At 41.2% G+C, this 26,607-nt stretch overlaps 1 protein-coding gene across 3 annotated transcripts in view; it reads left to right on the forward strand.

Moving 5' to 3' along the window:
• SYT7 (synaptotagmin 7) overlaps positions 1-26,607 on the forward strand; it is a 552,734-nt gene that overhangs the window by 462,238 nt on the left and 63,889 nt on the right. For all 3 annotated transcript variants that reach the window (XM_040328431.1, XM_040328433.1, XM_040328434.1), the window contains one exon: positions 13,695-13,830. In XM_040328431.1, the coding sequence (XP_040184365.1) occupies positions 13,695-13,830 (136 nt within the window). The remainder of the gene's footprint in view (positions 1-13,694; positions 13,831-26,607) is intronic.

Below are 26,607 nucleotides of genomic sequence, written 5' to 3' on the forward strand. Positions count from 1 at the left end.
TAAGCTGCGATGCCCAGCTCGAGTCACTGTCAGGGGCAGGCAAACCTTAGTAATCCTTTATGTTACTGGCCGCTTCCTGTATATGGATTCATCGGGTAGTGTGCGGGTATTCCGTCACTTCCTCGATGCCGCAATGTCTCCTGGGAGCTTTTGTCATTGTTCCCAGGAGACACTTTGCGGAGGTCTGCCGCGAGTTATCTTGCTTCTACCGAACTAACACTACCCGATGAATCCATATACAGGAAGTGGCCAGTAACATAAAGGATTATTAAGGTACAGTGGATCGGAAAAAAAACATGCGGTTTAGTAATTATGCATATGAGCGTATCATTTTTTTTTTTTTTTTCCCAGGACTTGACCCCTGATTAACATCCAATAAATAGCAATAAAGGCAATAAAGAGAAAGAAGGCTCCAATTCAGTACTGATAGACACTGCAGCCCATTTCACATCAGTACATCTGTAAATTCTTTAGCTCTGGTCTGCAGACCAGAGCAGACCAGAGCTAAAATAATACTCACAGTCAGAGCTATAATTAAAAAAATAAAAATAAAAATATTTTTTAATACTTCCCATACTGAGTCATTGTAAAATAACGTCGGCGGGAACCCTCCCTCCCTCCGGGTGGACGTCATATGACGTCCTTGCCTTCCCGGACGTCAAAAAGTAAAAGATATTGGGACAGATTCTCGTAGATCGGCGTAAAACTATGCGGCCGTAACGTATCTCGTTTACGTTACGCGGCCGCAAGTTTTACGGGCAAGTGCTTGATTCACAAAGCACTTGCCTGTAAAGTTGCGGCGGCGTAGCGTAAATTCTCCGGCGCAAGCCCGCCTAATTCAAATGATCCAGGTAGGGGGCGTGGATCATTTAAATTAGGCGCGTTCCTGCGTCGATCGTACTGCGCATGCGCCATCCCTAAAATTTCCCGACATGCATTGCGCAAGGATGTCATTGGTTCCAGCGCCATTCACGGACGACTTACGCAAACGACGTCCATTTTTAAATTTCGACGCGGGAACGACGGCATTGGTTGCCCCTCATATAGCAGAGGCAACTTTAGGCGTCGCAAAAGCTACGGAAACGTCGTAAATTCACTGCGTCGACCGTGCGTACGTTCGGGAATCTCGCGTAAATAGCTCATTTGCATAGACGACGGGGAAAACGACGTCGGCGACACCTAGCGGTGGGAAAAAAAATTGCATCTAAGATCTGACAGCGTAAGAGCCTTATGCCTGTCAGATCCAATGGATATCTATGCGTAACTGATTGTAAGAATCAGTCGCATTCATACGCCGGGCCAGATTAGGACTTACGGCGGCGCAAGCCCTTTGAGAATCTGGCCCCTTGTGGTTTTTTTTTTAATTGACGCTCTTCTTTTGTTTATAGCGCAAACAATAAAAACCGCAGAGGTGATCAAATACCACCAAAAGCTCTATTTGTGGGGAAAAAAAGGCTGTCAATTTTGTTTGGGAGCCACGTCGCACGACCGCGCAATTGTCATTCAAAGTGGGACGGTGCTGAAAACTAAAAATTGGTCTGGGCAGGAAGGGGGTGAAAATGCCCTGTATGGAAGTGGTTAAACATTCATGATGAGCTGCTAGGGGGAACACAGATTTTTTTCCCTACCTCCGATTTTATCGGCCTCAAATTCCTGATTTTTTTAAATGCAAAAATTTACAGACCTTTACAGAAATATAGAAGTGCTTTGGTTGTCGGCAATTTATAATAAGAACAGCTTCTATTGCCCAATTATCCCAAGGTACCTGTATACATGTGGAAAGGAAACAGACTCAAACTAGATCATGCTCAGGGGACAGCCAATCACTAAGATCTGCGGGGTGTTAATTGAGACTATGACATTTACAGGGCAATATTTTAGTCTCATACTGCCTGCCTTGTTATAGCATTCCCTACTGTGTACTAGGTAATACAGCTCTGCTGAGAGTCACACATTAGTGTGTCTACTCTGTCATACCATGTAATACATACTTCTAGATAAGTCCATGTGTCCAGGATACAGTAATCTATACCACAATGTGTTGCTCATTATCTAAAACACGTTATATTAGGTTGTAAAGCTCAGTATTTGTAGCTTATTACATTAGGTGATTCAGCAAAGCAGAGTGACATTCAAATATGTTTGTATAAGGCTGAAATGTGTTTAAAGGGTAACTCCACTTTTGTGAAACAAACATAACACGTAAAAAATAATAATAATAATATAGCATATACAAGTGCTACACAAACCATTTTGAAATTTAACGTTATTAAAAATGACCTTTCCTTTTCAATTTGAGGCTGCTGTAATTTTCTGTAAAATTTAAGGCAATATGGCATCCTGGATGTCTTCGGTATGCAGTTGGTTAACCACTTAAGGACCAAGCCTCTTTCTCAGATTTGTTATTTACAAGTTAAAAACAAAGGGCCAGATTCACGTAGAATCGCGGCGGCGTAACGTATCCTAGATAAGTTACACCGCCGCAATTTTTCATCGCAAGTGCCTGATTCACCAAGCACTTGCGATGAAAACTACGCCCGCGGCCTCCGGCGCAAGGCGGGCCAATTCAAATGGGCGTGTGCCATTTAAATTAGGCGCGCTCCCGCACCGGACCTCCTGCGCATGCTCCGTTTCCTAATTCCCACCGTGCTTTGCGCGCCGTGATGTCATTTTTTTGAACGGCGACGCGCGTAGCGTACTTCCGTATTCCCGGACGGCTTACGCAAACTACGTTAAATTTTGAATTTCGACGCGGGAACGAGGGCCATACTTTAGACAGCAATACACTTCCTGACTAAAGTTAGGGCACCAAAAAACTTGACTACAGACTACGTAGCGAACGCGAAAAACCATTGTGGATCGGCTGTAACTCCTAATTTGCATAGCCGACGCTGGTTTACGACGCAAACTCCCCCCAGCGGCGGCCGCGGTAATGCATCCTAAGATCCGACAGTGTAAAACTATTACACCTGTCGGATCTTAGGGATATCTATGCGTAACTGATTCTATGAATCAGTCGCATAGATAGAAACAGAGATACGACGGCGTATCAGGAGAAACGCCGTCGTATCTCATTTGTGAATCTGGCCCAATGGGCCAGATTCAGGTACCTGCGCTGCGGCGTAACGTATCTTGTTTACGTTACACCGCCGCAAGTTTTCAGCGCAAGTGCTTAATTTACAAAGCACTTGCCTGTAAACTTGTGGCGGTGTAACGTAAATGCGTTCGGCGCAAGCCCACCTAATTCAAATGGGGCATGTACCATTTAAATTAGGCGCGTTCCCGCGCTGAACGTTCTGCGCATGCTCCGTTAGGAAATTTCCCGCCGTGCTTTGCGCGAAATTACGGCGCCCCGACGTGTTTTTTGAACGGCGACGTGCATTACGTCCTTTCGTATTCCCGGACGTCTTACGCAAAAAAAAAAAATTGGAAATTCGACGCGGGAACGATGGCCATACTTTAACATGGCTGGTCTAAATCTAAGCCATGAAATAGCAGGCGTAAGTTTGCGACGGGAAAAGCCGACTAGCGACGACGTAAGAGAATGCGACGAACGTGCGTACCCTCGTGGATCGCCGTAAACAGCTAATTTGCATACCCGACGCGGAAAATGATGCGAACTCCACCCAGCGGGCGCCGGAGTATTACACCTACGATCCGAAGGCGTACGAAGCCGTACGCCTGTCGGATCGAAGCCTAAAGCCGTCGTAACTTGTTTTGAGGATTCAAAACAACGCTACGACGCGGAAAATTTGAAAATACGCTGGAGTATCAGTAGATACACCGGCGTATTACAGCTGTGAATCTGGCCCAATTTTTTTGCTAAAAAAATACTTGGAACCCCCGAACATTATACTTTTCTAACACCCTAGAGAATAAAATGGCGGTTGTTGCAATACTTGCCACACAGTATTTGCGCAGCGGTCTTACAAGCGCACTTTTTTTGGAAAAAAATAAGACAACAGTAAAGTTAGCCTATATTTTTTTTAATTGTGAAAGATAATGTTACGCAGAGTAAATTGATACCCAACATGTCACTCTTCAAAATTGCGCCCACTCGTGGAATGGTGACAAACTTTACCCTAAAAATCTCCATAGGCGACATTTAAAAAATTCTACAGGTTGCATGTTTTGAGTTACAAAGGGCACTGCTCACATATGCGATGCCCGGTGGGACGGGGCGCTCTTAAAAAAGAAAAAATCGTATTTATTTTACCTTTTATTTTTATTTTTTACACTGTTAAAATTGTCACTTTTATTCATATTACAATGAATGTAAACATCCCTTGTAATAGAAAAAAGCATAACAGGTCCTCTTAAATATGAGATCTGGGGTCAAAATGACCTCAGATCTCATATTTACACTAAAATGCTATAAAAAATAAAGACAAAAATTGTCATTTGAAAAAAAATGGCCCTTTAAGAGCTATAGGCGGAAGTGCCTTTTTAGTCGCTTCCGCCCTGCTATGGTATGGAGACGAGTGGGGGGCCATCTTCCCCTCACTCATCTCCATGCCCAGCCACAAGAAGGACCCAATCAGCTCCGTCGCTGCCAACGGCTCCAGTAAGCGGCGGAGGGCACGGGAGAGCGGCGGGAGGGGGGCCCTCTCTCGCCGCTGATAATGGTGATCTTGAGGCAAGTCCGCTGCAGAGACCACCATTATAGGAAACCAGACCGCCGGCTGAAGAAGATACCTGGGTTATGCCATAACAGAGATATCTCTCTTGAAACAGCCGACGTATATCGGAAGTGGTTAATAGAACTTCCCCAGAAATGTATTTTGCTGCTTGTGTGATTGGCTCACTGATTTTTCCAGAAGTTTGCATACTTCAGATACAAGTCAGCATTCTCTGCAATATGAATTCTATTTTTTATGAGGTACTCTCTAAGGGTTACTTCATTCTAAAGGGATGCAGACCCTGCAACTTTTCTGACTTGATTACTGCAAGAACATCAGCTGATTATGTTGAACACAGACACTCTCATTCGGGAATCAGACTTCCAGGGACATACCGTGTTTCTCCGAAAATAAGACCTACCCTGAAAATAAGACCTAGCATTATTTTCCAGCAGGGTTGAAATATAAGCCCTATCCTGAAATTAAGCCCTAGTTTAAAATGCTTGTAAAATCCTATAATCCACTCTATTACAGTAGAATATAATGTGTGTGTTTCTGTAATATAATTGCGGGGAAGAGAGCTCTGGCGGGTCACAGAAGCGCAGAGCGGCGCTATAACAAAGGTATTTGGCACAATTATATAACAGAAACAAAAACATTATACATTATATACTACTGTAATAGAGAGGATTATAGGATTTTACAAGCATTTTAACTCAGTTTACACTGGGGATTCCTGTCAGGCAGGGAGAGAGAGGGGGAGAGAAGACAGCACATTACATAGTAAGACCTACCCCGAAAATAAGCCCTACTGTGTCTTTTACTGACAAAATTAATATAAGACTCCAAGCTAAACATATCTGTAATGTGTCCAAAGCTATTGGTCCAAGTTTAAATCAGAACATCAGACAAAAAATAACCAGAACAAAAATGATTGTTACCCTGAGAGATAAAAAAAAATGTTTTTGTCTTTTTATAGTTGGCTAATAGGAATTTAAATTTAGCATACATATTGATTAATACACTGCAGTATGCATATGCAGTACTGTCCATTTAGACATTTTTATACCTACCCACAACAATGTAACATATATACAGTAGATTTTTTTTTTTTTCAAGCTTCTATTACGTGTCAGACTAACATCACGTACACAGTTTAATTTCACAGATATGAAGTGTGCACTCTCAATGTACATTGACGTCATGAGGCAGGGGGATAGTAATGGGCCATGAAGTTCCTGCCTCTGCTAACCTCCCAGCATATTACTGAGTGGGGAGTATAATGGGAATGTACACATAGTTGTAATTAACTCTGGGGTTGATTTATTAAAGCCAGAAAGTGCAAAATCTGGTTCAGCTCTGCATAGAAACCAATCAGCTTCCATTTTTTTTTTTTTTTTTATCAAAGCTTATATGAATGGAATCAGCTTTTACAGTTTTGGTAAATCAGCCCCACTGTTTAAATCACTCCCTTAAAAATATCACTGTTCTCGTTTTATGTGTTATATGCAATATGCATTTGTGCTTCTAACTATATGTGATTCATATTATTTTTAGATTTAACATACTTAATTTTATGTCAGCACATGTGTAGAGATTATCTACATTTGCCAGCCACTTTATTAGGTACACCTTGCTAGTACCAGGTTGGATCCCCTTTTGCCTTCAGAACTGCCTTAACCACTTAAGGACCCCTTCACTCTGATATACGTCGGCAGAATGGCACGGCTGGGCACATCCACGTACCTGTACGTGGCTCTTTAAGCCCAGCCGTGGGCTCGCGGCCGCGCAGCCGGCGCGTGCACGCGACCCGGTCCGAAGCCCCGTGACCGCTGCCACGGGACCCACGGACCCGATCGTCGCTGGAGTCCCGCGATCGGTCCCCGGAGCTGAAGAACGAGGAGAGCTGTGTGTAAACACAGCTTCCCCGTTCTTCACTGTGGCGCTGTCATTGATCGTGTGTTCCCTGTTATAGGGAAACATGATCAATGATGTCACACGTCCAGCCCCGCCCCCTACAGTTAGAAACACATATGAGGTCACACGTAACCCCTTCAGCACTCCCTAGTGGTTAACTCCCAAACTGCAATTGTCATTTTCACAGTAAACAATGCATTTTTATAGCATTTTTTGCTTTGAAAATTACAATTGTCCCAAAAATGTGTCAAAATTGTCCGATGTGTCCGCCATAATGTCGCGGTCATGAAAAAAATCGCTGATCGCCGCCATTAGTAGTAAAAAAAAATTATTAATAAGAATGCAATAAAACTATCCCTTATTTTATAAACACTATACATTTTGCGCAAACCAATCGATAAACGCAATAATATCGAATATTTACCAAAAATAGGTAGAAGAATACGTATCGGCCTAAACTGAGGAAAAAAAATGTTTTTTATATATTTTTGGGGGATATTTATTATAGCAAAAAGGAAAAAATATTTTATTTTTTTCAAAATTGTCACTTTTTGTTTATAGCGCAAAAAAAAATCGCAGAGGTGATCAAATACCACCAAAAGAAAGCTATATTTGTGGGAAAAAAGGGACGCCAATTTTGTTTGGAAAACACTTTGCACGTGGTTACTTATGTGAGAGGCAGAAATTGCTCAATGAACTCCCAGCAAACTCTAGTAGAACCCTGGTTGAGAAAGGCTGCCTTAAAGAGAACCTGTGACCAGTCTGTTGACAATATTTATAGATTCTGAAGCAGTATATAAGCTTTAAAGCTGGCCCTACACTTCTGTACAATTTCCATTAGATTTCCCAAACCTATGTAATGAGAGGACACGCTTAAACAATCCACTCAATGTGTATCTAATCATGCAGACCGTTGCACTACAATAGTTGATGAGGCAATTAATCCTCAAAGTTCATAGAAGGAGAATTGAAGTCCATGACCATTGTATAAAATATGTACTATCCTTCCCATACTGCCTGACCAACCCTTACTCCAACCCCCATACCATTTCCAATTTAACATAGCCATAAAAAACATCTGATATTCGCATTGGTCTTTGCATACACTCCACGTACCATCTGTTTAATAATGCACTGCGGTACCTTTTGTATATGGTAATAGGCCTCTAGCCGACATACTGGCTCGGGACAACCAACTGACCACTGTGCACCCGTTAACCAAATTCCAGCTTAACCATTGTTAACTGGAATACCACAATCGGGACCCATACCACCGATGGGTCCCGAACTCTCCTTATCCAAGGTTTTTTTCCTTCACCCGCAAAGACCAACACCCGCCAACTGCCACGACATCCTGATGACACACCAATCTGTGGGAAAAAAATATATCTGACAAAGAAACAAACAGGGAGGGTGGGTGGAAAGCGTGTTCCTGCACGCTGCACTTATGCTGGGGGGAGGGGCCAGCTTCTTTTTACTCTCCTGTCCCCTCCTTCCCCAGTCTCCCCCCAATCAGGTAAGACCTCTTATTCTCGTCTCGGATCCCCTGTCATGCCATCCCTCTGCTATCTCTTCATTTCATTTCTTTTTCACCCTGGGCTTTTCTTTAATGTGTTCTCCAAGCTTACTCAGTCCTGTTATTGCTCCTCACCTCCCATCGGTGACCCAGTAGCCTTCCAGATTTCTAAACACAGAGCAGGAGCTCTGGGAGGGTGAAGCAGGGGTGAATTGACACACTGTGAATAGACATGGGTGAATTGAGCTGCTGAGGCAAAAGCTTCATTGCTTCTGATGTAAATTTAAGGATAAATTGCTCCACAGTGTCTGCAGCTACAGAGGTCAGTTAAGGCAGCCTGATAAGAGATTGATGTCAAGAAAACCTGCACTGGAAGAAATATGGGGGCTGCCATTTCTGACTTCTTCTGAAAATGCTTGCGTGGCTGTTACTCACTTCAATTCTTTTTGGAGGGGATTTCCTGACCCCCAGTAGCACTGAGAAGACGCATATATTTGTATCACTGGACAAGCCCTGCTGACTCTCTTTTCTCTATGTTTTACTGAAAACTTCTATCAAGCAAATTAGCACTAAAATTTAATTCACATGTATAAAATGTCAGGCTGCCTCTCGTTTGGCAAAGTGTTTGTGTATTTGCAACCTCTGATCCTGTAATCCTGGGCAGCCAACTGAGACAGTTTTGCAAAGAGCTGTGGCAGATTTAGTACTGCACATGAGACAGATTTTCACACCTCTCTGTGTACGAAAATACAGATGTGTTAATATTTAGTTAAACAAATGGATGTTTAACTGGGTTGAGCTGCAAAGGGGTGAGTATGTTTCTCAGAAGGCCTTCAAGGCTGGAATGTACTGTGCATTCAATTGTGCTGCGAATGCTGTAATAGTGTGTGTGTGTATGTGTGTGTGCATATCACGTGTCCTTGCCTCTTTGTCCCTGAGCCGTCCACATCCCTCACAGTTAATTCTCCCTCTGCACTCTAGATGACACTCTATAATTGGAATATTTCTGTGTCTCTTTGCTCTGTTTTCCTTACAATTTTAACAGCTTGCAAATGCTGATTTATTATTCATAACCGCACGAATGCCAATCCCTCCCTAAAATTCTAAATGTTCTCACAAAACCCCTCTAGACTGCTGATAACGCATACACTGGCCTAGTTTGCGCATCTTGAATGTAAATCTAACACCTCCCGGGGAGGACGTCTTACATAGACATCTTTAACTAAGGCTATCATACATTTGCCAGCATTGGCCTAGATTCATCCAACCATTAGACAGGAAATGTCACAATCAAGATAATCTGTAAAAGTTAATTTATCAAACAAGGAATTAATAGACCAGGATAGGTTGTTACATAGATGTAGCCATCATATTAAATATGTCTCTTGTTTTTCAGCCTTCAGTGTTGCTTCCTCAATGTTAACCTATATGTCTGCTGCTTTCTCCCTGTCTGCTCACTACCTCACCGGTTCCATACCGGCCATTGTATTCACTAACTTTGACCTCTCTCACACACAGCTGTTTGTGCATTATTCCACTTCTCACTGCTTTAACCCCCTCCTCCTTCCCCAACTTTTCTCTATTCGCTCAGATTTTTAACAGGGCACAGATCCTTTTAGCCGCTGGCTTTGTGAGTCACCAGTGCTGAATCCTAATTCGATGTAACCCTTGTCTCTTTCTCTCGTTCTGTATTCACTGTATTAGCCGTTCTGTGTTCTTCTCTCAGTGTGCGTCTGCTCTGCATGCAGGGTCTGCTGCCTCTGTCCTTCTACGCTGTAACATTTATGATGTCTATGCTGGCCTTCTCACCAGTGTCTAACCTCTGATCCCTCACTGCACTCTTTCCTTTATAGGGGGACTTTGGAACCCAAGAGGCTTTCAAAAAGTATAGTTTTAAAACAGACAGTTTAATTGTACATATTTGGATGGTTTTACCAATAATGTATTGTATATATGTATTATGAAAATACGTATATATAAAAACCATCCACCTTTACCTATCAACGAGCACATTGTAGCTTAACACAAGGTCCTGATAGAAACCATGAACCAAGAGTCCACCTCATCACCTCTCCTTCTTGTTAACAATACATGCCATGGATACAAGGTCCTCACGGATTACATTCTTGTGAACATGGAAGCCTATTTTATCTAATATGTTCCTGGTCATACATTAGAGGAATAATAGAGGCTGCAAACTTGTATCAGGGTCAGAGTAGCGCCCTCAGGAGATCAATGATGGTTGCCTTCTCTCTACTCTGGATGATATGACACAAAGAGGAAATACTGTGGTGTTATACAGGTTCCATTGCTAAAATAAAGACAACCATCAGGCTGGCCATACATTATACAGTTTTCTTGTACAGTTTTCTTTAGATTTACCAAAATCATATAATATGAGGTCAAACCTAAACACTTTCAATTTGTATACAATCAGGGAGCCCTTTCACTATGTAGTTGAAGGTAAATCTAAAGGAAATGGAAAAAGAAAATGATATAATGTATTTTATATTACTACAAGACTGTATTCTCTGTCATAAATTTGAAAACAATTACTGTTGTAAATTTCAAATAAAATCAAAACTGACCAAGTAGGGTAAGGAAAATCACAGGCACGGTTATTGTCCTATACAAAAACGTTATGCTGTGCAGCCCTTGCGTTGTTAATTTCTAAAAAAAAAAATAGTACAGTAGAGATAGCAAACAACATGGAAAAACAGATGCGAAAAATTGGATTTACATGTAATAAAGTGAAGTAACAATTATACCATGGATCAGACACATTCTCTGCAACCCCTTTCACTAAGCTCTGTCCTCTTGTTAATCATTATTTTACACCAGGCACCGTTTTTAGGGGCATTTTATGGGTTCGTACATATGGACTACAAAACCTGACTTTTCCTGTGTTTTCATCCCTTTTGTAAGCTCATTAGTGCCTCCTATTGTGAAGGCATACTGTAGCCAACTTCCCACATACACCAACTGAAAAGCTAATCTTAATAAAATAATGCAGATGTCTAGACTGACTAGCACTGACAGCAGTCCTCATTTAGTTTGATATCTTCTTCTGACAGTCAAAACGATTCCATGCCCATAGGAACTGTTGTTCCTCGCCTGAATGTACCAGCTAAAATTATGACAGCTAGATACTAAATAGCATCCATTGCTGTGACACACAACCCCTGAAGGTGGCCATACATGTATTTCTACAGTCATTTGATAGAAACAATCTTCTTGGTTTATAGTTATGGCTTTGCAAACATTGATGAGTAATTGTGCAATCAAATTAAAATAATTATTTCTTGTGAACTTTCAAAAAAACTTTCAACACCCATGTTTGTGTGGAAGAATAGTTGTTTCTCAAATGATTGACTGATAACTACAACCATGTCTAAAATTTTAATATATATATATATATATATATATATATTTATAAAATTATAAAATTATACACTATATATTCCTTGTATGGTCCTGTTAAGATAATGGTGATCCCAAGACAAGGGACTTTTTCTTGACCTTCATTCTTGGTATGAAGATTCCTCATATTGGAGAGGTTTCCTAATATTGGGCTAATATAGCTTATAACACAATGGAAGTTCTGTAATTTAGTTTAAAATGCAGAGGGGTTTCAAAAACTTCACAATCTTAAAACAAAGTAACTGAGATATAAACATACTGTATGCACTGTAGAGTCTTGATCTAATGAGCGTCAGTATAATAGCGTTAAAACTTTATTGCCTCTGTTTTACAAGCTACAGTGTACAGTTTATGTTACTAAAATGTAAACTGAAAATTATATTTTAATTTAAATGGAATGTACATTGATCCCCATAATTTCCCACAGGTACTGTATGCAAATGATAAAAAAAAAACAGTCAACATCACAGCAGCTTGTGACAAAAACTACTTTTACTATTATATAATAAAATGGAGGAACTTTTACTTTTACTATTGTTAAAACTTTGAATCTGAAATTTGAAAGACCAGCCTTTATACTTGCAACAGAAATAGGTTTTTAAAAGATCTTTTGGTAGATCCCCAATTTGTTAGATATGACATTCATTCCACTGGTCTGTTGAAGAAGTCCAAGAACTACGACAAATGGTTAGGACACCACCATTAACATTTTGCTGCATTTGCTCAAGGCAAAAGTTTATGGTTTAGCCCTGGTTCACACATATGCATGCTGAAATCACAAATATGTTTCTGCGTGAAAAGCATCGCGGTTTGAGTGCAATTTCACCAGAAGTGCGATTTTGGCTTCTGAGTAGACAGGGGAGTTTTACGTAATAATGTCAGCTATACATACGGTAAATCCTGCTAAGCATTAACACATGCATATATAATGTATATGTGAACCCAGAAATTCATTTTTTTTCTTTTATCAATATTTTAGATGGCACTACTTACGGTAGCTGTTATGTATGTGGTGCTGTGCAGTTGAGCTTGGCTCACCTCCATAAACACAAACCCTGTTAAATTGTGACAGAGAATAAATTCTGTAGATGTAGTCAGCATTGAGCCTTAGCTTGGAATCAGCCAAGTCCAGAGATGCAGAGAAACCTCTAGGGTTTGTTATATCAGTTTATCCCTGATAGTCAGTCATGTGTGTGTGACTGCCAAGGCATATTCTGAGATAACAAACCTTGACAGATAAAACAGAAATGGAACAACCCCATGATTTTCAGTATGATTATTAATGTGCTCTGTGATGACATATTTACTTTATAAAATATGAAATATTCCATACGTAATGTACAACCACTTTCCTGAAGAGCCGAGGACACATATAGGCTTAGGTAACAACAAAGTGCACAGATCTGTATTGTGTATTAACCTATAACAGTCAAACAATATTATCTTTTAAGACACCCATACGTGTACAGGTCATTGGCCAACAATGGTTGTTTACATCACTTTTAATTTTAAACCTTTTAATGGCCCACACCTTAGTTAAAGGGCCAGCTACAGCTCAGGTATCAAACTTGGGCTGTATTAATACTGGTTTGTACCCCAATCAACTCTATCATAAGGCATCCACAATTGTTAGTCAAATCACATCAACATTGATTGCTGAATCTGTGCCACAATGGGCCATCCCACAGCTTAGATAATGAGTGTTGGAAAGCCTGAGATGGATAAATTGCCTGTACATTTGATGAAAAAGGAGCAATCCTCTCTTGTGTACATTAGAACTGTGCACCTGAACTTTCTGGATCCCTTATTCAGGTCATTACATTTTTAGTAAATGTTATTAATAGTGAAAGTCAATTATGATCCCCCTCCTCACTATTATGCTAGAAGGAAGAGTTGCAACATATCCAGATGCTCAGTCACCATTACAATTCACTTCAGATAACATTGATAACATTGACAAAAATCATGCATGATGACCAGCTTTATTTACTGTAGGCAGCTAGCTCTAACATACAACCCCCATTGCCCACTGCTTGCAGTGCCTGGATTACTGATTATCATAGCATGTATAGTGAAATGACTGCTTTATTGTGGAATGTTTACTTGGGTGAATTCCAATACCCTCTCTGGATCAGTGGCTGGCTCCATTCATCTACTTCCGAGGCCACAGCCAGATGATTTTGTTGCACAATTTAACATGTCTCTTTTCTTTCTTTTTTAAGAGTGCCAGCAGGGAGCAAAACCACAAACACAACAGTGGTGCCAGGACAAGCACAGCCGGATGAGACTGACCGAAAAACAGACCAGCGCTCGTCTGTGTCAGACCTGGTGAACTCACTGACCAGTGAGATGCTCATGGTGAGTAAGTCACAGTTTGTCAATATGGACATGTACATCTGTTAATTCACGTTGTTCCGGAGGTGCTCAGAGTACAGAGGTCACCCTGACTGTCCTCTCTGTGCCAGATATAATGCTGAATCAATAGACAGCCACTGAGAAACACTGTGGAGAAGAGAGGATTTGTTCCTGGCTTAGCTCCAGGGTGTACCAAGCAGAAACTGCATACATAAAAGAAAGAAGAAAACAAATAATGATAATGAGACATTGGACAGAGTTAACAAAATAGTCATACAAAAGTAACAGGGGAGCTAAAGCAATCAAGATAAGAGGATAGAGGCCAACAGAAACTTATAGCTATGTAATAAAGACCAGGAATATAAATAAGTGCAGTAAGTAAATCACCATCCTTCATTTCTGTAAAGATTCCCACATGCTAGCTATTTAGTGTGGTGGGTCAGCAAAACTGTGTAAACTAATTGGAATGCTACAGATACTGAAATATCATTACCCTCTTCGTATATATATGAATGATACTAATAAGCTGGTAATGATTAAAGTGGTTGTACAGCTTCGTTTTTTTTTAATAACAAACATGGCATACTTACCTCTACTGTGCAGTTTATTTTGCACAGTGTGGCCCCGATCCATGACTTCTGGGGTCCCAGGCGGCTCTCCTTCTCTCATCAGGTAACCTCCTAGGAGAAGCTCTCTCCCTGGGGGTTACCTTGTGGCGTGCTCTTGAGTTATTCATTCGGCATCCATAGCCGCCGAATGTATGACTCAGGCCCGCCCCTGGCACCTGTGTCATTGGATTTGATTGACAGTCAATGGCTGCTCTGCTATCAATCTATCCAATCAAGAGCTGAGGACCCGGGATGAAGAAGAGCGCATGTCCGCAGGGTCAAGTTCGAGGGCTTAGGTAAGTAAAACAGGGGCTCAGGGGGGCTGGTGACAGACAGACGTTTTTTCACCTTAATGCATAGGATGCATTAGGGTAAAAAAACATGAGGGTTTACAACCCCTTTAAAGTGAAGTTCCACACACTTTTTTTTTTTATCCTAAAAATCTTAAAATAAATACAAAAAATTGAAAAGAAAATGTTTTATACTCACCTGAAAGGGATGTTGCTATGCGAAAGTAGCTTTTCTGCCTCTTCTTCCACCGCGGAGGATCTTCAGGCTCGTCCTACGTCGCTGTGTCTTCTTGTGAATGAGCCGCACTGCCTTCTGGGAACGGTGTGTATCCCAGGAGGCAGCCGCCAATTCACAAAGCGCCGTGCGAGTCGCGCATGCTCAGTAGGAAACGGGCAGTAAAGCCGAAGGCTTCACTACCTGTTTCCCTTAGTAAGGATGGAGGCGCCAGGACTGAGCGATCGCCGTCGGGGGACCGACATCGCGGGCGACTAGAAAGCTACACTGTTAGTAGCTGCTGACTTAAAAAAAAAATGCGGGTGGAATCCCGCTTTAAGCACATTTCTGTTGTGTGAAACGTGTCTACCTTGACCACTGCTGGTGTCCTCTGGTGTCATTTTGGATATTCTTATATTCCAATAAACTTTACTTGGAGCCCACATGAGGTGCAACCATTCCTTTTTTTTACAATTTACCACGGAGGCAGGCCCGGGGTTAGCACTCAGGTGTGTGTTCCAGTCGGCGTATCAGTTACACCTGGAGCGGAGAGTTCTTTTAATTTGTAACAGTAATAATACCTTTGCAACCTTACCTCACCTTTACCTTTAAGGTGATGCAAATGATAATGCCAATAATGGTACCAATAATAATGCAGCCTAACCACTATGTACAGGCCCTGTCTATCCAGTGGCAAGTGGAAATAATTAAACAAGGTGCCAGTGGCGGAACCCATAAACTTGCGTTGGAGCCTTTACCTTCAAGGTGAATGTATTTGTAGTCTATAGCAAGACAGAAGCAATTCAGTCCCGTTGGTGGCAACAAATTTCTATAATAAACAGTTCAAATACACAGAGGTGGTCAAAAGGCCACTTACACATTTGATTGAAAAACGGATGTCCCTAAAGGCTTCTGCGATACTGGCATGCTTCTGAATATGGTCAGGTGAAAGTCAACCCGCCATGCACTGGCCCTCTCCTCTCAAGCTTGCACCTTCCTCTGGCTAATGTCTTATGCCGCGTACACACGACCGATATTCATGTCATGAAAAAAAACGTTGTTTTTCTCGACATGATTCCTCTCAAGCCTGCCTTGCATACACACAATCGTGATAAAAAATGCTCGAGCAAAGGGCGGTGACATACAACACGTACAACGGCACTATAAAGGGGAAGTTCCATTCAAATGGCACCACCCTTTGGGGTGATTATGCAAATTTCCCTTCTCATAACTTGCTTCTGAGCATGCACGTTTTTTTCCACGTCGCTGAAGCCTACACACAACCGTTTTTCACGACAAGAAAAACGGCGACGTGAAAAACGACGAGAAAAAATAGAGCCGGTTCTAAATTTTTAATGCCCATTTTTCTTATAAACACGGCATTAAGGTTCTCTATCTCAAGCCATTTCTGGTGCCTTTTGGGTTCTCTAAGGTCATGGGAGAAGTTGGATTTGTCCATCTGCGTTGTATAACATGGATTGAGGAAGCTGTTAGATTGTTTTTGTTCAGCCAGCATCAAACAAGCTAAAGCTAGCCATACATTGAAATTTGGCCAATTCAGTAGAGACTGTTCATGAAAAATCAATCTATTGGTCAACTTCCAATAGCAGTGCTGATCAGTGTATTATGACAGCGTAGGTGTTCCCACTGTCAGAATACAATAACTGAGCAGGGAGGTTTCCTCTATCCTCCTAGCTTATGTGGATTGCTGCAAGCGCTGATCAAATGATGGTTTTCCAGCATGACTGTTTGACAGACGCTGGTCATTAGATCAGCTTTTCCTGCTGAAGTGGCCGATTTTTGAACCAGGCTTAACTCTCCCACATCTACTAAAAAAAAAAAATATTAGAATTTACTGAACTGGCACATTAAAATGTAATTATAAGGGGGGCAGAATTTCACTGGAACAGAGAATGAACAGTATCTCATTACTTAGGGAATGTCATGCTGTTCATTCAATCTGCATTGAAAAAAAAAAGATGAAAAGAACATAATTGATTTGACAAGTCAAGTGCTACTTTTACCTGGATTGTTGTAACTAAAAAAAAAATATCAAACAAACAGTTTAAGAAAATGTCCTATTTGATAAGAACAGAAGGACACAAGCATTCATGAGAATATAAAGGAGGTGTTTTGGGATCGAGAGATAGGAATGGCAAGGGGAGACAAGAATACAGACAAAGATGAGATAAACTGTGCCAATGGATAGGAAAGAGAGATAGAGAGCAAGAGAGAGAGAGAGAGAGAGAGAGAGAGAGAGAGAGAGAGAGAGGAATTCATTAATAAGGGGTAACAAGAAAGGAGATTGAAACCTTAAAACAATTCAGTTCAATCCATCTATTTCTCATTAAGGCTATTTCTAGAGCAATAATAGGTGGCTAGTGTTTCTGCTGCATTGATAAAAAGAGATTAAATATCTCTGGAATGTGAAATCTAAGCTACATTGTTTGAAGTGGTGCAAAACAAAATGATGAATTCATTTTAGAAGCAGTCTCACAGGCATGCATATTTCTCTGATCCTCATAACATACTTCTTTGGGGGTTAGCTTTCTGAGATCCATATACACTTTTCTGAAAGAAAATTTAGACAAAAGGAAATGTCTGCGTGGCTCTTATGAGGCCATAGATTGCTGATATGTATGCCTCCAAGTTTCTTGATGGATTCTGTCTAGGAACACGAGGCCTTAGGCCCCGTACACACGACCAAACATGTATGCTGAAATTGATCCTTCCTATGGATCCTAATTTTCGAAGAAAGTTATATCTAAGTTACAGCTAGAGCGACTCCCTTCTTTTCTCTGTTTGAGACTGGCTTATTCAAAAAGAATAGCCATTTTGTTAAAAATTACAATCCAAATATGAAAAAGAGCATTCAATAGTTGTTTTTTTTTTTTGTGCACCAGGACCCAGCAGGTTTTAGCTATTTCTCCAGGTTGCCATTTTCCATTAACAGCTGTACTATACGTATAATTATCTAATGCCCAGGTGTCCCTCTTTTGGGACAGCTCTCTTTTGAAACCAAAACCCTTGGTTAATTTTTTCTACCTTTTATTTGCCTCGCATTTCTGGTTTGACTATAGACTTTAATAAATACAATGAAAGTCCTCGACGAGTTCCTTGTCAGGCTTGTGGAGAAACTTGACAAGCTTTCTTTGGGTACACACTGTCAAGACCAAATCTTCTCGTTCTCAAACGCGGTGACGTATAACACATACAACGGCAGGGGAAGTTCGATTCCACTGGCACAACCCTTGGGGCTGCTTTTGCTAATCTCATGCTACTGCGTGTTAAGTAAAAGTTTGGTAAGAGACAATTTGCACTTTTCAGACTGTTACAGCGTGACAAATGTGCTATCTCCATTACAAACGCTACTTTTACCGAAGGTGCGCTCCCGTCTTATACTTTATTCTGAGCATGCGAACCAGCCTATCGAGGAACACGACGAGGAAATTGAGACTCCTGTCGAGGAAAAAGAGAACTTGTTCTCGTTTTTTCTCATTGAGTTCCTCAACAGTTTCCTCGATGAAAAACATACACACAACCGTTTTCCTCGGCAAAAAAGCTCTGCCACCAAGTTTCTTGATGGATTCTGTCGAGGAAAACGGTTGTGTGTACGAGGCCTTATACTGCGACAAAAACATTTAATCCAGTTTTTGAATTAGCCTTGCTTATCCTCCATTAATGGATGGAAATCACCTGCTAAAAATTACATCTGCAGCTCACGGTATGTTAGTTTTATCAGTAAGCTGTAAATATAATTATATTGGAATGTTGTTGTGTAGCATATTTGGCACCCAGAAGGGATACATTTTTTTACATCCCCTCCACTAAACAAGAAGTTTACCTTCAGTAATAAACATGAAATGAAACAAAGAATATTAGCAGTAATAAAGTAAGGGCCGAGTGAAAATTGTATTGTCCCTTTCCATTGATGGCCAGTGAAAAATAAATGCACCCTTTTCATTTGTGGTCAATAAAGGATCAGTGGTGTCAGTGGAAAATTGGCCGTCTTAAGGACTGTGTCGACAGACTTTTCTTTAGATCAAAACGTGCTTCTCTCCCCATACAAGTCTATGGGAATGCACAAACAGCTTGATTCTGGTCAAATGCAGGTCAGAAGGTCAACTGCAGATCAAATGCACCTGTCAATGAATTCTGAATGATCTCAGAAGTGTCTTAAACTGATGTCAGTAGCAAGCTACATTTGCCAATTGACAGACACCCAAAGCCTGTTGGCATAGGTCTTTACACTTAAAGCTGTTGTAAACTGCAGATGTTGTAAAAAAAAAGACCTGCAAGGCAATAGCATAATGTGCTAGTAGTTTGATTTATGATTGTTAATCTGTCCCATTACTTTTGGTCCCTTAAAAAGTGGGAGGCACATATACAAACTGTTGTAATTCCTACACCGTTTACCTGATTTGGATGTAAATACCCTCAAATTAAAGCCGAAAGTCTGCAGTTAAAGCACATTGTGTTAGTTTAATTTCAAATCCATTGTGATGGTGTATAGAGCCACAAAGATTAGAATTGTGTCGATGTCCCAATATTTATGGACCTGGCTGTAGGTATGGCAGGTACAGTATGCTCTCCTCCAAGTTAAAGGGAATCTGACTTTACATTATTACAAAAAATTGCCGTAGTTATAAAGGGCACTTTACAGTAGCAGCCTACCATACCCTCGTGTCAGGGCCAAATGCTGGGCTGTTTTCACAGGCAAAGCGTGGGCAGTCTGTATTAGTGCTACATTTTGCCTGCACATTCCTGCCTCTTATATATTCAGCCATGACGGGTTGGTTTGGGAGGTTTTTTAATAAAGTACAACCAAGCTCCTAAATGAGAGTCTAAACAGGTACTGAATCCAGTTACAGTTCTAGATGATGAACAAACCTTCCCTAAGCCTAAACCTCATTCATTCTCTCACATGCTGCCCTCCTAGATACTGCAGCCCACAGTGGCAGCGTTTCAGCAGCAGAGTGAATTTACAATTCGTCCCCCATGGCTGGAACTGTCTCTAGAAAACAAACATCCCCAACATTTGCCCAGCACAGTTTCTATATTCACACTGTGCAGATGCCAATCCATATGTCACACTGCATAGTCATCATATAGCTCTTAAGCAGTGGGCTTTCCTTTCTCAGCTACCCCAGGTAAGCAAACAACTTGCACCCAGCCAGTGGTGCACAGTGCGGGGGAATCGGTATGGTTCCGGAGCCCGGTCTCTGCCTTGATACACTCAGCCAACACTCATTATATCATTATTAAACAGCAGCAGAGGCAGGGCACCAGCCTGAGGGGAGATAAGTGGCTGTCATTGGGCAGTGAGGTTGTCATTGCTGCTGCAAACACTGGATAGAGGAGACAAGAAGCTCTTCACATATGCTGCTTTTGTGTCTGTCAGCCACTTTGTGTTCCCTTGGGATCAGATCTGATACTGACTCTCCTGTCTGCCCTCTCTGTGTTGTACAGGGGGAGACTGCAGATCCAGCAGTATGAAAATAGATGTATTATACTTCTTAACTTTACCTCTTACCTATGTTCTTAAGTGTCTAGTTCGTTTTATATATTAAACTGAATCATTTTGTGCAGTAGAAAATGCTTCTAATATATATAATATTAGTATAGTACATAATAATGCACCATATAGGCTTGGTGTGTAGCCTGTGGGTTGAGGACCCAGCTGGAGTCCTCAGTTTTTGGGGTCTAGAGCGAATTGGACCTTTACTCTGTTGATGTCTGCTGAGTACAACACATAACTCCTGGCCTTTGTAGTCTTTGGGTTACATACACCTGACTCCTGCATTCTGTGTGTTACTTACTCCTGACCTTGACAGTCTGTGCATTACATATTCCTGACATGTGCATTACTTATTTTTGCCCCTTGCACTCTGTGTATTAATCCTGACCTCTGTACAGAAATGACCTACACAACGAGATTTGTATTGTACTGTGTCATACTTCCCAATGTTAGAACATGAAAAAGAGGGTCACACTGATAAGCATGACATGTAACTAAAATGTGAAAAAGTGGGCATGTCTTCATAGCACAAAATGTTAGGTGTGGGCCATAAAGCGGGAGTTCACCCGAATTTTTTTTTTAACATTAGATTGATGCTCATTTTGTCAAGGGGAATCGGGTAGTTTTTTTAAAATCGAAGCATTACTTACCGTTTTAGAGAGCGATCTTCTCCGCCGCTTCCGGGTATGGTCTTCGGGACTGGGCGTTCCTATTTGATTGACAGGCTTCTGACGGTCGCATACATTGCGTCACGAGTAGCCGAAAGAAGCCGAACGTCGGTGCGGCTCTATACGGCGCCTGCGCACCGACGTTCGGCTACTTTCGGAAAATCGTGACGCGATGTATGCGACCGTCGGAAGCCTGTCAATCAAATAGGAACGCCCAGTCCCAAAGACCATACCCGGAAGCGGCGGAGAAGATCGCTCTCTAAAACGGTAAGTACTGCTTCGATTTAAAAAAAACTACCCGATTCCCCTTGACAAAATGAGCATCAATCTAATGTTAAAAATTAACTTTTCGGGTGAACCTCCACTTTGAAGGTGCATTGTTAAAGTGGAGTTTCACCCAAAAATGGAACTTCCACTTTTTGGAATACTCCCCCCCTCCGGTGTCACATTTGACACCATTCAGGGGGGAGGAGGGAGCAGATACCTGTGTAATACAGGTATTTTTTTTCCCACTTTCGGGCATAGATCACCTCAGTGATCGAGGTGACCTACGCCACTCACGGTGCCTACTCTGTCCTCGCTCGCCGTTTTCTGGGAGACACACAGGACCCAGAAGAGAGCAGGGACCAGTGAGGACGTGCAGCGCGACTCGCACATGCGCAGTAGGGAACCAGGAAGTTAAGCCGCAAAGGCTTCACTTCCTGATTCCCTTACCAAGGATGGCGGCGGCAGCAGCTGAGAGCCAAGTGACAGATCGGCTTCGGCTGCCGACATCCCTGGACAGGTAAGTGTCCATATATTTAAAGTCAGCAGCTGCAGTATTTGTAGCTGCTGGCTTTTAATATATTTTTTTAGGCGGACCTCCGCTTTAAATAGACTCTAAACCTACTTGCGGTATACACTGAACACATATAAACTTTATTTACTGTGTAACAAGTGAGGGTCTCGGATGCCTGTAAACCTCGGGAGAAGGATATATATTTTAAAAAAATTACATATGTTCAATTACATATGTTTTTCTGCACTGAATATAGAAAAAGAAGTACCACTTTTTTATAACAGAAAGTTTTTTTGTAAGTTTAGTCAATTTCTTTTATATACCAACAAAAAAAAGCTTTATCTATCCCAAAAATTGAAAAAAATCATTTGGGTACAGTGTTGCATAACCACAATATTGTCAGTTAAACTATCACAGCACTGAAAAGAAATGAAAGAAAGTGAAAGAAATGGCCTGAAATGTAAGGGGGTATAACATGCTGGTATTGAGGTGGTTAAAGAGATTCATGAAAATAGTTAAGAACTACTTACAAACCAACAAGTGTTGTGTGTAATGTACAACATAGCTTAAAGTGCAGGGATTAAAACTCAACCAGCAGAAAGTCTAAACTACTGCTACAGACATTTCCAGTCCAGAATGCTCATCATTACTTGTTTTTACTTATACACTACCTAGTTATTTAAAGCAGTGTCCAAATGTTCATTGCATCTGGTGAGAATGAAAAATATATAGCATTTGACTAATTTATGAGCAGTCTGAATGGCCTAAGTATGTTTTATTTACACCAAATTTGATGGCACGAAAGAAGCCAGCATAAATAAATGGCAGAATATGAAAAACATGTGAAAGCCACAAGCCAACATTTTATTTAGTGACACATCCATGCTCTAGAACATTTATTTATTCTGAAGTCATTTTTATATTGATTGACATTGACTCAGACTGTCAGAGCCAATAAATGACACAAATAGTTATGCATGATGCTCCCATCTCACGACACTTTTGCTCACCTTAATAGGTGCCTTGGGTCTGGAGAAACGTATTCCCATAATTCAACAGCCTATGTGTACATGTATTCTCTACCCAGTACACTACCCATGTAGAAATGACAGGGAAGACTGTGAAGTGCCTAGGATTTTCTCTCAACAAATAGGCTCAGTGGAGCAGTGAGGGAGCATTGAGGTGGAAGCCTTGAGTGTTATTACACGTGACAACTCCCTTCGGGGAGACCCAGTGGCCGGCAGAGAATGAAACATTACTAAAAAAACACAAGAAAGTGAGATGATCAATAGAAAAGAGAGCATCTTAATAACCACAGGGGATTTGTGGCTAAGGCCTCGTACACACGACCGAGAAACTCGACGAACGAAACACATCGCTTTGCTCGTCGAGTTCCTTGTTAGGCTGTCGAGGATCTCAGCGAGCCAAATTTCTCCATTGCCGTTGAGGAAAAAGAAGACATGCTTTCTTTTGGCTCGACGAGATCCTCGACAGTTTCCTTGCACGACCGGTTTCCTCTGCAAAAAAAAACCCAGCAAGTTTCTGGCTGGTTTTTGCCGAGAAACTCGGTTGTGTGTACGAGGCCTCAGTCGTTGTACTGACCATACAGCAGTAACAGGTGATACAGAGATAATTAATCAAATAGGCTGAATTTTATTTTTAATTATTAAGGCTTCATGGTATAATTTTTGAGATGCTGAAGTGTAGAAAAGCCACCCAGAGATTAAACTGGAGGAGATAGACTTGCTGCCATGGTGCTCTTAAGATTATTTGCTCTGTGTTACTGTTCACTTCACCTATAGCAGCCACTTTTTGTGTGTGGTGCAGTACTGGGGTGCCCATGATTTTGGGCAACAGATCTGACCTTCAGAAGGTTGTATTCCCTTGTTGTCTAAGTGGTAGGAAACATAGGGTGGTCAGACCTAGATCATAGTTGTAGCCAGTAGATGAGCCAGAGGTCAGGTCAAAGGAGTCCCACAGGTTGGGAGCAAATGAGCACAGAGGGGTCAAGGACAGGAATGTAGCAATGAAGAGCTACAGGGAACTATTAGCTATCTAAGTATATGGATGGAGCCAGGAACATAGTAGACAGGATACAGAATTTGACAAGGATAATGTTAATAAGGAACACTCTTAAGACAGGATGGACAAAAATAGCAGCAGAAATGTCATGGTTAGGGGTCAGGCTCAGAGACCAGTAGCAAATATAGCGGGTAGAGATCAAGCAGAAGTGTAGTCAGTAAACAAGCCAAAGGTCAGTAACAAGTGGTAGCGAAGAGCTCCTCCCTGTCAGAACATACTTACAGCAGCAACCCCCTCTTCTAGTAAGAACCCTCTCCCCAGCAAAGAGCTCCTCCCCACAAGAATTATCTTTCCTCCGGCAAAGTTCTTCTTCCCACATGAAAAGGACCTGAAGAGTCCAACTTACAGACCTCAGATGCAGCAAGGCAGAGAGCAAGGGGATATCCTTCCTCGACTGAGTTATATGACTTATCAGAGGTGAGGAGGAGCCTAGCAGAGTCTTCCCTAGCTCTGAATTGCAGCTGCAGTGTCTGAGATCTGTATGTGAGCTGTGGGGAATGTGCAGAAAAAAAATTGATTTTGCAGCGTCGGGACCAGGGGAATCCAGCAGCTTTGCCAGCCACATCTTATTTCTACAACCTAACCTCCTAACAATGAGAAACATAATAGAGGCACACTGAAATAAACTGGGTCTTAAACTAGCCACAAGTGAAATTATCAGCCACTAGTACAACACCTTTTGGACACTTGGCAGTCTTGTATAATATCTGCTGTTGGAAAGGGTCTATATCTCGTGCCAAAATAACCTAAATTAGGTGAATAAAGCTGCACCCCAAAAATCAGTGCAAACTGAAATAAGTGCTAGAAAAAAGGGAGGGTGGGGGCACTATAATCAATGATAAATAGCATATTATAAAGAAAAAATAAAGAAGAAATTCCCCCTACCAATTTGGATCACAAAATATGTGAATAAGCGTGCCTACAGTTAAATAGTGTATCAATAACCAAATAACGCCAACAAAATTAAATACAAATTCAAATGCATGAACAAAGTGCTAAAAACAAGATGCATCGATACAAGTGATTATTGTGGTAAATACCACTAGTATATAAATGGCTAAATTAAGTCAATTGAATAAAGTCCTTAAATAAAGTGCTCTGTGCGTAATCAATGGCCTTCAAATTCAATGTAAATCGCTCCACCTTCACCGACTGTGAGAAATCACCCAAAAGTGCTCAAAGTATGGATGGCACTTTACCAAATGTTGTTGACCCTTTTAGTCAAAAAAGGGGTCAATCAGAGCTAAAACAGCAATCTTATCTGCATATGGGACTCAGACTCCTTGAGTTCAAACAGGCTCCAATTGTGATATACGAGATAAAAAAAATGACTGCAATAGTATTATTCCGTTTTATTAAAATGAAATGTATAAAACAGGGCGCCAAGTGGCTGCTTATTTGCATATGTGCCCTGGACCCGGAACTGCGCCTGAATGGCGTATCAAGTGAGTGGAGAGATGGTCCCTTCGCTGTAGAAGCTGGCGTGCGTTCCACCTCTGAGAATGGTGAGCCAGCGGGACGGGAAGTTGCGTAACTGTGCGTGGTACCGCCTCGACGTATGTTTCGTTACCACGTCACAGTTACGCAATTTCCGGTCCCGCTGGCTCACCATTCTCAAAAGGTGGAACGTCTGAGTCCCATATGCAGATAAGATTGCTGTTTGAGCTCTGATTGACCTCTTTTTTTACTAAAAGGGTCAACAACATTTGTTAAGGTGCCATCCATACTTTGAGCACTTTTGGGTGATTTCTCACAGTCGGTGAAGGTGGAGTGATTTACAGTGAACTTGAAGGCCATTGTTTACGCACAGAGCACTTTATTTAAGGACTTTATTCAATGGACTTAATTTAGCCAGTTATATACTAGTGGTATTTACCACAATAATCACTTGTATCGATGCATCTTTTTCTTAGCACTTTGTTCATGCATTTGAATTCGTATTTAATTTTGTTGGAGTTATTTAGTTATTGATACAATATCTGCTGTTATTATCAATGTAACACTACTCTGGAGCATTGTTGATTTTGTGATGAAAAAAATTACGCCAGATTGTTTTTAACCAAATTAATTGTGGCCCCAAATATGAGGATGATGATAATTCAAATGGTCATGGTGCATGAGGAGAACTAAGTGCAATGACAAGCACATTTCTCAGAGATTTGAGTGGGCTCATCGGACCAAAAGAAACCTGCAGTCAGTATAATACATATTTAAAAGACCCTTTCACTTCATTTTAATGCACAGTTGGAATAAGGAATGGGCCATCCTTCTTCATAATTATAATAGACAAATAATTTTAAGAATTCTGTATTGGTGAACATATGCTTGCATCCAGACACCTTTCTGTTTACAGTTTTTAACTCATTAACTTTGAGATACTCATGTTTACTGTGAACAGACATGTCTCATAGGAGTAACCTTAAACAGAAGTCTCACATTGTTTGGCTCAGCAATGGACATGATTTCATTGCAAGATACAGGTGCTTCAGTACATTGCTTTAACATCAAGTTTGAGCACAGTAGTTGGCCAAGTCATTAGCGCTCTGTGAAGAGGAAATTATTGTACTGCAGCTTTACGATATAAAGAATATAATGAAACTGCTCATACTGGGTTATGGGTCA

This window comes from Rana temporaria, chromosome 11 (genome assembly GCF_905171775.1).
Source record: "Rana temporaria chromosome 11, aRanTem1.1, whole genome shotgun sequence".
Lineage (NCBI taxonomy): Eukaryota > Metazoa > Chordata > Amphibia > Anura > Ranidae > Rana > Rana temporaria.